The sequence below is a fragment of the Microtus oregoni genome, unplaced genomic scaffold (assembly GCF_018167655.1).
Source record: "Microtus oregoni isolate MIOR12 unplaced genomic scaffold, Mior012 000008F_ref0000371, whole genome shotgun sequence".
In the NCBI taxonomy this organism is placed as follows: domain Eukaryota; kingdom Metazoa; phylum Chordata; class Mammalia; order Rodentia; family Cricetidae; genus Microtus; species Microtus oregoni.
The window spans coordinates 38022297-38035878 of NW_024543067.1; the positions used below are offsets into that span (position 1 = coordinate 38022297).

Sequence of the window (13582 nt, forward strand, 5' to 3'; positions counted from 1 at the left end):
GGTTCGTCCTCCACATGTGCACTATGACACACATTTGTGGCTATTCAGAGTATAGCTGCTCCTGCAGAGGCCTGAGTTCAGTTCCCGGCACCCAGATGGTAGCTCACAACCATCTAGAACTGTAGCACCAGGGAGCCTGATGCCCACTTTGTCTTCACTCAGACACACGTACATGTAAATAAAAATTGTTTGAAGCCAGGGACTGGAAAGGTAGCTAAATGGGTAAAGTTACCCAAGGACCTGAGTTTTGGGTCTCCAGCATCCATGTAGGAAGGCAAACACAACACACACTTGTACTGCAAGCACTGGGGGGTAGGAAGACAGATTGATCTTTCCTCACTGGTCAGCTTTAGGAAGACACTAGAAACACATGCACATGCGTGTGGTACAAGAGACCCTGTCTAATTAAAAGAAGAAGCAAGAGAACAAGCAAATATGTTATGATCAACTGAGTGTGGTAGCTGATACACGCCTTCGCCACTTGGGACGCTGAAGGTAGAGGGGCTGTTGAGCTTCTGGGTTTGAGGCCAGTCTAGCTTTAGAAACAATCTGTGACATCAGAATCCGAAATGATTACATGTACCCTTTTATTACCCCCCTTTTTTTTAGGGAATGCATGTTGTATAGCCCAGAGTGTGGAGGTCCAAGGGTGACATTGAGAAGTCAGTTCCTTCCTTGTATCATTTACTTCCCAGAGACTCAATGACAAGTGCCTTTACTCATTGAACCATATTCCATATTGCTGTCTATCATTCCCCATATATGTATTTACACAAACTATCAATATACTACTTCTTATGGTTGCCAAGTTCCATAGTGTCTCATTCTGTTGGCCTACTCTGTATATCCTGAGGCTCCCAGTGTAGCTTATTCAAGCTTTTGCAGCCTGTCCAGGGTGGGGCCCTGTGCAACTAGGGTAGAGAAGTAGCAGAAACTACAGATGCCCCTGGCTTGTCTCGGGGGCTGCATAGCTGTTGACCTCAGAATTCCATCTAGAAACTTGGGAATAACAGATCATTAGAGTCCAGGAGAACAACCAGGGTGGTGTCCAGGGCTTGTCGGGTTTTCTGTTTTTGTTTGTTTGTTTTTCGAGACAGGGTTTCTCTGTGTAACAGCCCTAGCTGTCCTGGAACTAGCTCTGTAGACCAGGCTGGCCTTGAATTTAGAGAGATCTGTCTGCCTCTGCTTCTCAAAGCTGGGATTAAAGGTGTGTGCCACCATCGCTGGCTGCTCTTCCAGGGGTCCCGAGTTCAATTCCCAGCAACCACATGGTAGCTCATAATCACCTATAAAAGGATTTGATGCCCTTTTCTGATATTTATAGGCATGCATACAGACAGAACACTATACAGAAAAGGAACCATGTATGCATTAGCTGTTAAACAGTCACATACATTCATTCATTTATTTATTTGTCTGTCTATCTGTCTGTCTGTCTATCTGTCTATCTATTTATTTGCTTTTGGTTTTTCAGGACATAGTTTCTCTGTAGCTTTGGAGCCTGTCCTGGAACTAGCTCTTATAGACCGACCAGGCTGGCCTCGAACTCACAGAGATCCACCTACCTCTGCCTCCAGGGTGCTGGGATTAAAGGAGTAAGCTACCACCACCCGACTAAACAGTTGTATTTAATAAAAAAAAAAAAAAATTAGCCAAACATGGTGGCATACATACACCTATAATACTAGCACTTTGGAGGTTTAGGCAGAAAGGTCTTTACTTCAAGGCCAGCTGGGTTTACACAGCAAGATCTTGTATTCAAAAACAACAAAACGTGAAAGGCAAGAAAATTAGCCACAAGACTGACAGGTTGGCTCAGGGGGTAAACATGCTTGCTGCCAAGACTGATACCCTGACATCTATCCCCTAGACTCACATGGTGGAAGCAGAGTACTGACTGCTTCTGCTCATACACTGTGGCATGCCTCCCCCCAATAATACATGTAACTTAAGAAGCAGTCTGCTACACGACTCATGTAATTGCAGGGCTGTGCAGAAACTTCCATCTTGACCTTTTGCTTTTTCTTTCCTTGAAGGATGGTTCAGCAGTTTGGAGTGGACTTTGAAAAGCGAATCGAGGGCTCTGGAGATCAAGTAGATACGCTGGAGCTGTCTGGGGGGGCCCGAATCAATCGCATCTTTCATGAGCGCTTTCCCTTTGAGCTGGTAAAGGTGAGTGCTCAGCCTGGAGCGTGCATCAGACACCCAGGTGTGTTTGGTCTCCATCTTGGCCTTAAACCTTCTTCCAAACCAAGATGTCATGAGCTCTGCATCATGCTGAAGGCGCTGTCAGTAAACATGGCCTGAAAGACGTTTTCCCATGGTCTCTGTCTTCTGAGATCTCACAGCTTAGATGCTCTGGGCAGAACAGTAGGAAAGTTCATGTTTCTTACTCTGATGAGAGAGAAAAGTATACATGATGGCCAACAAGATGGCTCAGCAGGTAAAGGCACCTTCTGCTCAACCTGATGACCTGAGTTTGATGTCCAGGCGAAAACAGAACCAACTCCTGCGAGGTTTCCTCTGACCCCTCCTATACACATTCTCATACAACGGATAACCGCTCTGGCGAGAGTGAGTGTGAGGCCTGCTCTCAAAACCAAAAGGCCAGGAACCCCGGCGCGTGGGAGTCAGAGGCAGGACAACCTGTCTCAAAACAAAAAAAGGAAAGCAGACTATTCATTTATGTCCTTTGCCTTTGAGGCAGTGACTGTCTCACATACAGAGGTACACGTGTGCCAGTATGGAGGTCAGAGAACAGCCTCCAGGGTCATTTTTCAGTTGCCACTCACTTGCTTGTTTGTTTTTCCAAGAAAGGGTTTCTCTGTGTAGCCCTGGCTGTCCTGGAACTTGATCTGTAGACTAGGCTGACTTCAATTTCAGAGATTTGCCTGCTTTGCCCTACCAAGTGCTGGGATTAAAGGTGTGCACTACCACCCCTCCACACACATCCCAGCTATCACTTTGGGGGGGGTGGGTTTCCTCTGTAGCTTTGGAGTCCTGGAACTCGCTCTGTAGACTAGGCTGGCCTCAAACTCACAGAGATTCGCCTGCCTCTGCCTCTTGAATGCTGGGATTAAAGGTGTGTCACCACTGCCTAGCTATCACTCTTGTTATTTAATGCAAGGTTTCGTTGTAGCCTAAGTTGACCTCAAACTCTGTGTAGTCAGTCATGACCTTCTGATCCTCCTGTGCTAGGAGTAAAGCCACGTATTACCACATCTAGTTTATTCTGTATTTGGGGTTAATGCAACTGTGGCCAATACTCACAGAGCTATAGTTCTGGTCCAGCCATACTTTTCCTGAGACAGGATCTCTCACCAGCCTAGAACTTAAGCCTGCTGACTGGAAAGACTTTCTTTTGTTTATGAGTGTTTTTCCTGATGTGCGCAAGTATACCATGTACATATGTAATAGCCCGTAGAAGCCAGAAGAGGGCCCCGAATCCCATGAAACTGGAGTTATGGATAGTTGTAAGTCATTATGTGGGTGCTGGTCCTTTGCAAAAGCAGCCAGTGAGTGCTGAGCCATCTCTGCAGCCCAATACACCCAGGGTGTGTGTGTGTGTGTGTGTGTGTGTGTGTGTTTAAGATGTTGTATCTATTTACTTAGTGTGTGGAGGTCAGAGAACAACTTTCAGGCATTGGTTCTTCCACTACATGGATTCTGGGGATGCACCCAGATCATCTGGCTTAGTGGCAGGCACCCTTACTTACTGAGCCATTTCTATGACCTTCAGTTGTTTTTAACATTGAGCTGCTAGGTCATCTTTGTGAAGTATAGTCATAAATAGAACAAACTGTCCCAGAATCTGCTTATGCTTGGTGTGACCCTGGGAATTCATTCCATGTATTTGCTTGTTTTCTCTCAGATGGAGTTTGATGAGAAAGATCTACGGCGAGAGATCAGCTATGCTATTAAGAACATCCATGGAGTCAGGCAAGTTACATGGGAAGTCCCCATGTTCTCCTCCCCTCGACCCATGTGGGCCCCGCAACCTTCTGAGTCACTGGTAGTGAGGCCTTGACAAGGTTCATGGGTAGTTTTCAGCACTATTTAAACATCTTGATCTCCAAGGACAGAGAGTATATGTGTTGGCTCTGTATGACTATTCTGGGTCTCTTAGCTACTTTGTCCTCTGGATGAAATGCATAGATTAGTGTGACCTTATTCCCTGTGAAATCTGTAGTGATCAGAGGCTGGGTGGGAACAGAACTGAGTTGTGTTCATGGGAACCTGAATCTTGTTTGATGATGGGTCACTTGTGAGCCTCTTAGTGTCCCATCCATAATTACAATCAATGAAGTGTACCCAGTTCTCTCGCCTCTCAAGATTCTTGAGTTACTATGAGGGCTCCCTAACCAGGGACTCTCGGCCATCCCAGCCAGCTTTGATGGAATGGCCTTCCTCATCAGGGACCTAGCCATGCTTAGAAAGTGGCTGACTGCCCTTTGTTTCTCTCTGACTTATCTTTCCCTGCTTCCCCACTGGGTCCGGACCTTTTTAGAACTGGGCTCTTCACGCCGGACTTGGCGTTCGAGGCCATTGTGAAAAAGCAGGTGGTCAAGCTGAAAGAGCCCTGTCTGAAATGCGTGGACCTGGTTATCCAGGAGCTTATCAGTACAGTTAGGCAATGCACCAGCAAGGTATCTCACCCGCGGACATGGGGCCGCAGGCTTGGTATCAGGCCCCAGGTTACCTCATTTCCAAGAATTCTGAAGGGATGGGAATGTGTCAGTCTGGACCCACTCAGGAGGGGGTGGGGGAACACTGGGCTTCTGAGTACCAGCTAGAGGGTAACAGGCCTCCTGGGACCCTGATACCAAGCCCAGCATGCATCTGGTGGAATGGGGGTATCATCTGGCTGTATTGCTTTGCTGCTTGCTAGGGAAGCAGATTGGGGCTTTCTGCTTGAGCTTTGGAGGCCAAGACCCCTGAAATTCCCCTGCTGTCCCCCTGGCACTGGAAAGAACACAAAACTGATGGTGTAATGAGAGCTCAGTGCCCAGCTTCACAAAGCTACTTTGGCTCCTCAGTGGCCCTACTAGCTTTTGCTGTGCCCTGTGGTGTCTTTGTTTCATCTCCACCCCTCCCAGGTAAATCTATGCTCAGTCTTCCTGGTCCTGAAGACCTATATCCCACTCTTCATGGGCAACTGTCTCCATTCCAACCAACCTGCCAGGCTCCTGAGAGGGCTAGTTCTCAGGACAGTACACTCCTGACAAGCAGCTGAAGTGCTTAGCAGGGAAGAGAGGGCATCTGCTTGCAGGATCAATATCCCCAGCTCTCTGAAATGGCAAAGAATTTCTGCTTGAGCTGCCTGTTCTACTGGAGCAAAGTCCCTGTGTACTTCCTCAGCTTCTCCAGTTGGAAAACAGAGCAAAAGGAAAAAAACAAGACCAAAAAAAAAAAAAAAAAAGCCAGGCAAGGGGTAGGGTGAGTTTGTAGAGTGCTTGCCTGACGTGCACGAAGCTCAGGGTTCCATCCTTGGCATCACATAGACTAGATATGGTGGCTCATATCTGTGATCCTAGTACTCAGGAGTTGGAAGTAGGAAGATCCAAAGTTTAAGGTCTTCCTTAATCGTATGGCAAGTTGGAGGTTAGCATGTGCTGCGTGGGACTGTTTGAAAAACCAGAACCTAGAATGGCTGTTGACTGTCATCCTGGGAGCCACTGTCACTGATGTGACTATTTGAGATGTGCTCACATACCTCTGTCCCTGTGATGACAGTGTCCTGTAGACCAGCCCTCTGCTCTCCCAGGCCTGTTGATTCCAAGACATACATGGGTATAGGCTTTTCTGTGCATGCACTAACTGGCTCATTCTTGTTTCTTCTCTCTCTCTCTTTCTCTCTCTCTCTCTCTCCATCTCTTGTCCTGTGTGTGCATTTGTGCGTGTGGCCTGCACTACCCCTGGGTGTCTCTCAACCTCGTCCCGCCCTTCTCCACATGACCCAGGACGGGGCTCTTCACCCCCGACATGGCCTTTGAAGCCATCGTGAAAAAACAGCTCGTAAAACTCAAAGAGCCAAGTTTGAAGTGTGTTGACCTGGTGGTGTCGGAGCTAGCCACGGTCATTAAAAAGTGTGCTGAGAAGGTAACAGGCCTTGCTCCTCCTGTCCCTCATCAGTTCCCACCTCACCATTTCTTCACTGGCATCAGCCCTGAGCATCTGGACAGTCCTGCTGGAGGGAACCCCTGCTAAGCACACTTGTCACCATCCCCACCTTTTCAGTTCTGGGGTCCAATGGAGTTACCTTTGGCATGTCCAAGCACAGTCCCATTTGTGAAGCAGTTCCTATTCCTAGGTCCCACCCCCTTGCCCTAACATGAGCACCTGCATGTTCCTGCCTTATGGTGCATTAGCAGCATCTCTCACCAACTGGGGAAGATGTGGCTTCCTCACACGCGTGGCTCAGATCATTCACTATCCCAGAAGGGGGTTTGAGGGTTGCCCATATGGGTACCAAATTCATAGTGATCAGGGGACAGTTTCCAGCAAAGGGGTCCCTGAGCTCGATGGCCCAGATGCTGTCTCTGTTATCCTGGAGCAGGGCACCATGCTCATTTGAATGCTCAGTGAGGGCCATCAGTTTGTCCTGCCTGCACTTAATGCTGGGCGGGAGGGGGATGTCTGGCACCTCTGGGTGACAAAAGCATGTCACTCATTTCTCTGCCACTTTTCACCCGTTTGCTGGCTTTGCAAAGCAGCTCTCAGCATGCACTGCCACCCTCTCCCCTTTTTCACTCCACTTGCCCCTGACTGTCCTGCCCTTGTCTCTCAGCTGAGAAGCTGGGAGACAAGAGCAAAGCGGGGACCTGGTGGCCCCTCATTTCTTTCCCTGTTTCATCCTTGCACTTGGTTTGTTTCTCTCTGGCCTGGCCATGGAGACCTTGCCAGCTCAGCCCTTCTACTTGTCCCCCAGCTCAGTTCCTACCCCCGGTTGCGAGAGGAGACAGAGCGAATTGTCACCACCTATATCAGGGAGCGAGAGGGGAGAACCAAGGACCAGGTAATGTACCAATTTACTCTTTCCTTTTCCTCATCTGTTCACGTGTTGGAAAATTGAGAGTATAGTTCTGTGAGGTTGTTTTTTTATTATAATTATTCATTTCAAATGAGTTTTCCACGGCATGCATGTGGAGGCCAGAGGACATCTCCAAGAAGTTGGACTCCTTCTCTCTTTATGTAGAAGTTTGGGGGGGTCAAATGTAGGTCACCAGACTTACAAGGCAAGCCTCTTCACTTGCTGAACCATCTTACCAGCCCCAAAGATGCATTCCAAGGCTAGACCATGACTCTGTTGGTGTAGCACTTGCCTAGCACCCTGTAAGCAGGTTGTGATTGTACACGGTTGTCATCCTACCACTTGGGAGCTGGAGGCAGGAGGATCAGAAACTTACACTGAGTTCAAGCCCACCAGTCTGGGCTGCACGAGATTTTGTGTCCCACACTCCCACCTAAAAAAGATTCATCAGAGGGGGAGGGAAGTGGGAGGCGGTGGCGGGGTGGAGGCAGAAATCTTTAATAAATAAATTAATTAATAAAAAAAGATTCATCAGTCTCCACCATCCCATGCCCAGCCTGTATCCTGGCCGCCCCATCACATACTGAGCCGTCTCTCACCGTGATTGTTCAGGTGATGTTCATGTCTTTGTCCAGCTACAGATTAGATTGCTCTGTGATGTGACTAAATCTTTGTTCATTTTTTTTAAAGACCAAGGTGGTTTCTTGTTTGCCAGGGTCTTTTCCCACAGTGCTTTGGGGAGACACCATGGGACTCTGATTTCCAACTCTGATCCAATGTGTAGGGTCCATGTGTTGTCTGTGGTGGCCATGGTTGACTTTCTCCATTGTTGGGGTTATTTTCTCTGGTGAATATACTACACACTTTTAGGGCTTCCCTTGACTGCCAGAAGATGACTAGAACTCTCTGGAGGAAAGTGGACCTGCAGGCTTGCTGCCCCTCTGCAGCAGAATCTCTGCTGTCCCTTTCCATACCCTGGGCTGTCATTAATCCTTCAGGTGCAGGGCTGGAGAGATGCCTCAGTGGTTACATGGTCAGACGGACCCAGATTTTGTTCCCAGCACCCACATGTTGGCTCAAAACCATCAATGACTCCAGTTCCAGAGGTCTAATACCTACTTCTGATGTAGCAAGCCCCAGCATGCACTTGGTGAACAGACAGACAATACATGCTGGTCTCATGCATATAAATATAATTATGGGGCCTCGTTACAGGTGCTTAAACTAGTACAGGTATCCATATTGTGTCTGCTTATTACTCTGGTAAGATTGTCCCTGCAGCACCTTCACCATTGATCCAAAGAATTGTCCTTAAATCTTCATTTAGCACTGGGGCTCTTAGATTAGCTTCTGTGGCCTGGGAGATGTGGGTTTAGTGCAGATACCCGTCATTACAGTAGATAGTCTGAAGCAGGACAGTCAAGAGTTCAGGCTGGACAGACTACATTACACAGTGAAACCACAGTGAAAACATCCTGAAACAACACAAGGGCAACCCGTCCAGCATTCACCAAACCCTGGGCTGTAAGCAGGTTTTCTGTCCTCCAGCTCCTAATCACAGCATGAAGACTTATTCATTATGAAAGCTCGGCTTAATAATTTAATAATTTAGCTTAGGTTTAAATTAATCCATTTCTATTCATTTACTTTCTACCTCATATTACTATATTACTTTTACTCTGTACTGCCCATGCTGCTGTCCTGTTTCTGGCTCGCGACTCTTCCTGTCTCTGCCCTTCTTCCCAGCGTCATCTCTGGGAAAATCCTGCCTAGCTATTGGCAGCTTTTTATTAAACCAATCCAAGTGACACATCTTCACGGCGTACAAAAAGATTATTCCACAACCCATCCCCAGCACCTCATGAATCACCTCACAGCACCACATGACGGTGCATGTGAGATTGCTCAGGAGGTAGAGGCAGGAGGATCAGGAATTGAAGGTCTTTCTTATCTGCATGGTGAGTTAGAGGCCATCTTGGGCTCCATGAGACCCTGTCTCCAAAGAAAACAAGCAGAAAGTCAAAATAATACACCGCCAGAAGCATGAGCACTTCTAGGCTGCTGCCGTCTGTCCAGTGCACACAGCCCTGGTATCCCTCGGTGGACACTGAGCTGTGCAATGACAACATGCAGGCCTTATAGAGCCAGCTCCAAGGACTCTGTGCACAACACCCAGCCCTCCCCAACAGCCTCCCAGCTCTGTGTATTTTGTCTTGCTTATCAGTGAGGACCTAGAGTCCTAACCTTTGGGGGAACTAGAGTCTCTCTCTAACTAGAGTCCCCCCCTAACCTTTGGGGGAACTAGAGTCTCTCTCTCCCCAGACAGCCTGGCTATTCTTAATAGAGACTAGGGTGGAACGCTGCCTGAGCCAGTGATGTCCATGGAGCAACCTCAGCCTGTGCAAACTAGGACCAGGAGCATCCCACACATAGGGCTGAAATGGGTTTGGCAGTGAACTCTCTGAAGATTTGAGAATGCAACCTTCCCCGGTGTGAGTGGGTGCACGCACACAAGCAGGGGCTCCTGCAAACGTGATTGGGTTTTTAGTACGTGTGGTGCTGGGGTCTATCCTCATGCCAGGCAAGTGCTCTACCTACCACTAAACCATAGCCCCAGTCCATCTTTTTTTTTTTGATGGGAATGAGTATTTTGTCTACGTGTTAAGTGTACCACATGCCTGTCAGGTGCCTGTGGAGGCTAGAAGAGGGAATCAGATCCCCTGGAACTGGAGTTATACACAATTGTGAGCCACCTTGTGAGTGTTAGGAATTGAACCTGGGTCCTCTAGAGGAGCAGCAAATGCTTGTATCCACTCAGCATCCCCCAGCCCCCAGCCTTACCTTTAACTTTATGTGAGTGTGTTGAAAACAGAGCTACACGTGAGCCAGATGTGCTGACGTACATTTTTTAATCCCAGCACTTGGGAGACAGAGGCAGGTGGCTCTCTGAATCTCTGAGTTCAAGGATAGCCTGGTCTACAGAGTGAGTTCTAGGACAGCCACAGCTATTCAGGGAAACCTTGTCTCAAAAACCAAAAAAGAGAGGAGAGAGGGAGGGAGGGGAGGGGAGGGAGGGACGGAAGGGAAAGGGAAGGAAAGAAAGAAAGAAAGAAAGAAAGAAAGAGAAAGAAAACAGAGTAACGCATTACCCTGACTGGCTTAAATTCAGAATGTTTGGTTTTTGCCAAAGACCTGCTTTGGGTGGGAGTTGAAGGCCCAGAGGAGATGTATGGAGTGGGTAGGCGGTGATGGGGGCTGACACAGGACGGACATGGCCTAAGGATGAATTGAGATGGCTACCAACAGCATTTCCCCAACAGGGAGGGGAAAAAGCACAGTATTATATACCCTATGGGGGCATGTGAGCCGAGGTGTGGCTTGAGATCTGGGATTAAGAAATCTAGCATTGACATTGGCACCAGTCACATGTTAATGAAAGGGTCGTATGTTCCTTTTGCCAGAGATAAAGAAAATCACTGCTTTAGGAAGCAGAAACACTGCTTCCCACAATGGAGACCCTTATCCAAATGACTGACCTTGGGGAAAGGACTTCTTCTTGGGACCAGACACTGTTCTACAATTTTTTAATCTTACTATGTGGGCTTGCTCCCCTCTTAATGCTCCCAAAAGGGACGATCCTGCTATCTTCCTCTTTTCCCATCATACCGTGCCATCCTGAGTTCTCTATACTTACTAACTGAACTCTTGCTCTTCATGGGCTCTGGATCTGGACTGTAGGCATTTTATCCTTGGGATCAGCTTTGTCTGGTAAATCTCTAACATTGCTATTCTTGGTGAAATTAATTAGGAGGGCACAGTGGAATTCTTGGTAAGTATTATTTTGTTTATAGAGAGGTTACCATTGTACATATTTTTTCTTCATCTTTTTTTTTTATTGAGAAAAGGAGAAAAAAAAAACCCAAGTTTCCACCTCCTCCCAGCCTCCCATTTCCCTCCCCCTCCTCCCATCCTTCTCCCCCTCCCCCCACTCCTTTCCCCCTCCCTCTCCAGTCCAAAGAGCAGTCAGGGTTCCCTGCCCTGTGGTAAGTCCTAGGTCCTCCCCACTCCGTCCATTTCTAGGAAGGTGAACATCCAAACTGGCTAGGCTCCCACAAAGCCAGCACATTAAGTAGGATCAAAACCCCATGCCATTGTCCTTGGCGTCACATCAGCCCTCATTGTTCGCCATGTTCAGAGAGTCCGGTTTTATCCCATGCTTTTTCAGTCACAGTCCAGCTGGCCTTGGTGAGCTCCCAGTAGATCAGCTCCACTGTCTCAGTGGGTGGGTGCACCCCTCGTGGTCCCGACTTCTTTGCTCATGTTCTCCCTCCTTCTGCTCCTCATTGGGACCTTGGGAGCTCAGTCCAGTGCTCCAGTGTGGGTCTCTGTCTCTATCTCCATCCATCACCAGATGAAGGTTCTATGATAATATGCAAGATATTTGTCAGTATTGCTATAGGATAGGGTCATTTCAGGTTCCCTATCCTCAGCTGCCCAAGGAACTAACTGGGGACCTCAGCTTGGGCACCTGGGAGCCCCTCTAGGTTCAAGTCTCTTGCCCACCCTAAGGTGGCTCCCTTAACTAAGAATTGTGGTTCCGTGCTCCCCTGTCCAACCTTCCTTTATCCCAATCCTCCTGTTTCCCCAAGTCCCCCCCCCTCCTTCCCTTCTAACTTTTCTCTCCCCATCTCCCCTTCATTGTACATATTTTTATCCTTTACTAAAGCCTGCACAAAATTTCCTAAAGGGAAATGCATTAATATTGAGAATCATTGAAAATGAAAGTAAAGCCACACGGTAGTGGCGCACACATTTAATGGGAGACAGGTAGGAGGATCTCTGTGAGGTCAAGGCCAGCCTGGTCTACAAAAGCTATTTTCAGGACAGCTAGGGCTGTCCCACAAAAGAAACCCTGTCTCAAAAAACCCCCCAAAAAGAAAGTGTAAGTGAAAGATGCGGAGAAGGGTGGTCTGCAATGTGGAAATTCTTTAACTTTGCCCAGTAGTAGTGGTCACCGTGCAGTCCACGCCATTTCTTGTTCAATATAATATATACACATTGCCATGAAGGTGTGCTGCAAGCAAGCATGCGCTTTTCCATTTGAAAGTAGCACTGATGAGATCAAAGGCGAGTCTGAAGTCGTAGTGCATTGTGATTGGAAGCTGGTAGAGTGCTCGTCTAGCATATGTGTAAGGAAAGTCCTGACTCCAATCCCAGCAATACCAATAGAAAAGAAAAAGAAAGAAGAAAATGAACCCAATCCACTTTCATAATTTAGTAACATTAGGCCCCAGTCTGGGGCCAAAAGTAGATACCAGTTCTTGTGATCAGACTGTACCCATGACCACCACATTGGGCTACGAGATACTGTCCCCTTAGCCCAGTCTTCCTGTGGGGCTCTTCCCACCCTTGTCCTGGTGATCCAGCCTTCCTACTGAGCTCCTGCCTAGGAGGGTTGTGGGAATGCAGCAAGTGTGCCTGCTGCCCTCTGCTGGTGTGTGCGCGCTTGCACGTGTGCATTTGAGTGAGTGTGTGTGTGTGTGCGCGTGTGTGCGTGTGCTGCCTTCTTTGCTGTTCTGTACTCTATACTCACAACCACCCCTGCTTCCCTCTAGATTCTTCTTCTGATTGACATTGAGCAGTCCTACATCAACACGAACCATGAAGACTTCATTGGATTTGCCAAGTATGTACTTACACAGCCAGTGACACAGGGGCGGCACCAGAGTGTCTGTCCAGCTGGTGGGAATGCTGGGCGAAGTGCAGAGTCATTTGAGTGTGTCTTAAAACTTTTGGGAGCTAATCATGACTTTTGTCACAGTGTCTTCACCCAGCAGTCTACCTGTGGATATCTCAGGGTCAACGTGGGGGTTCTGTGCTCATTCTTAGGGAAGGGGGCAGCCAGCCAGGTTCACACCCCTGCAAGACTTCTCAGAACCTTTCATTGGCCAATACACACCCGACTCCTGGCCTTTCCATATTCAGAGCACCTCACACACTCTGCTTTCATCATACGTACTGTAGATTTAAAACCAGAACCTTGGGCTGGGAATTTGTCTCCATTGTTAGCACATTTGCCTAGCATGCACACGGCCATGGGATAGACCACATAACCAGGCATGGTATCTGGCGTATTGACCCTGGGTCAGCCATTACCACTGGACCAGCTGGCATACTTGAGTGCTACTGGGGGTGTTCTGGTGGGTCATGCGGCTTCTCTTCACTGTGGTTAATAAGACACCAGCACACAGCAAAGACCATCTCGCTTGTGTCTGTCTGTGTACTACTGGTGTACTTTCACTCCAGGCCCAGCCAGGTCCTCCTGCCTGCCCACAGGAATTTCCTGTGCAGAGACAGACAAGGACAGTATGTTCAAGACTCCTGGAAGTCCAGAGGGTCTTCCTGTTGGGGGGGGGGCTGTGGGGCCTGACTTTAGGGTTCTGGAGACCTCTTGACAGGGAGAGCCTTCTAGGTTGGTGCTCCAGGCAGAGTTGATGAAACATCTGTGTGGGCCGGGCACAGGGCAGCTGAGTGAAGTAAGTGAAGGAATAA

At 48.2% G+C, this 13582-nt stretch overlaps 1 protein-coding gene across 10 annotated transcripts in view; it reads left to right on the forward strand.

Annotated features, from left to right (window-relative positions):
- Positions 1-13582, forward strand: part of Dnm2 (dynamin 2) — an 89521-nt gene that overhangs the window by 53500 nt on the left and 22439 nt on the right. For 5 of the 10 annotated variants that reach the window (XM_041657740.1, XM_041657742.1, XM_041657734.1 and 2 more), the window contains exons 8-12: positions 2037-2172; positions 3872-3939; positions 4508-4646; positions 6929-7015; positions 12646-12716. In XM_041657740.1, the coding sequence (XP_041513674.1) occupies positions 2037-2172; positions 3872-3939; positions 4508-4646; positions 6929-7015; positions 12646-12716 (501 nt within the window). Of the gene's footprint in view, positions 1-2036; positions 2173-3871; positions 3940-4507; positions 4647-5960; positions 6100-6928; positions 7016-12645; positions 12717-13582 lie in introns of all 10 variants that reach the window. The other 5 variants (XM_041657741.1, XM_041657743.1, XM_041657735.1 and 2 more) reach the window with 1 other exon arrangement.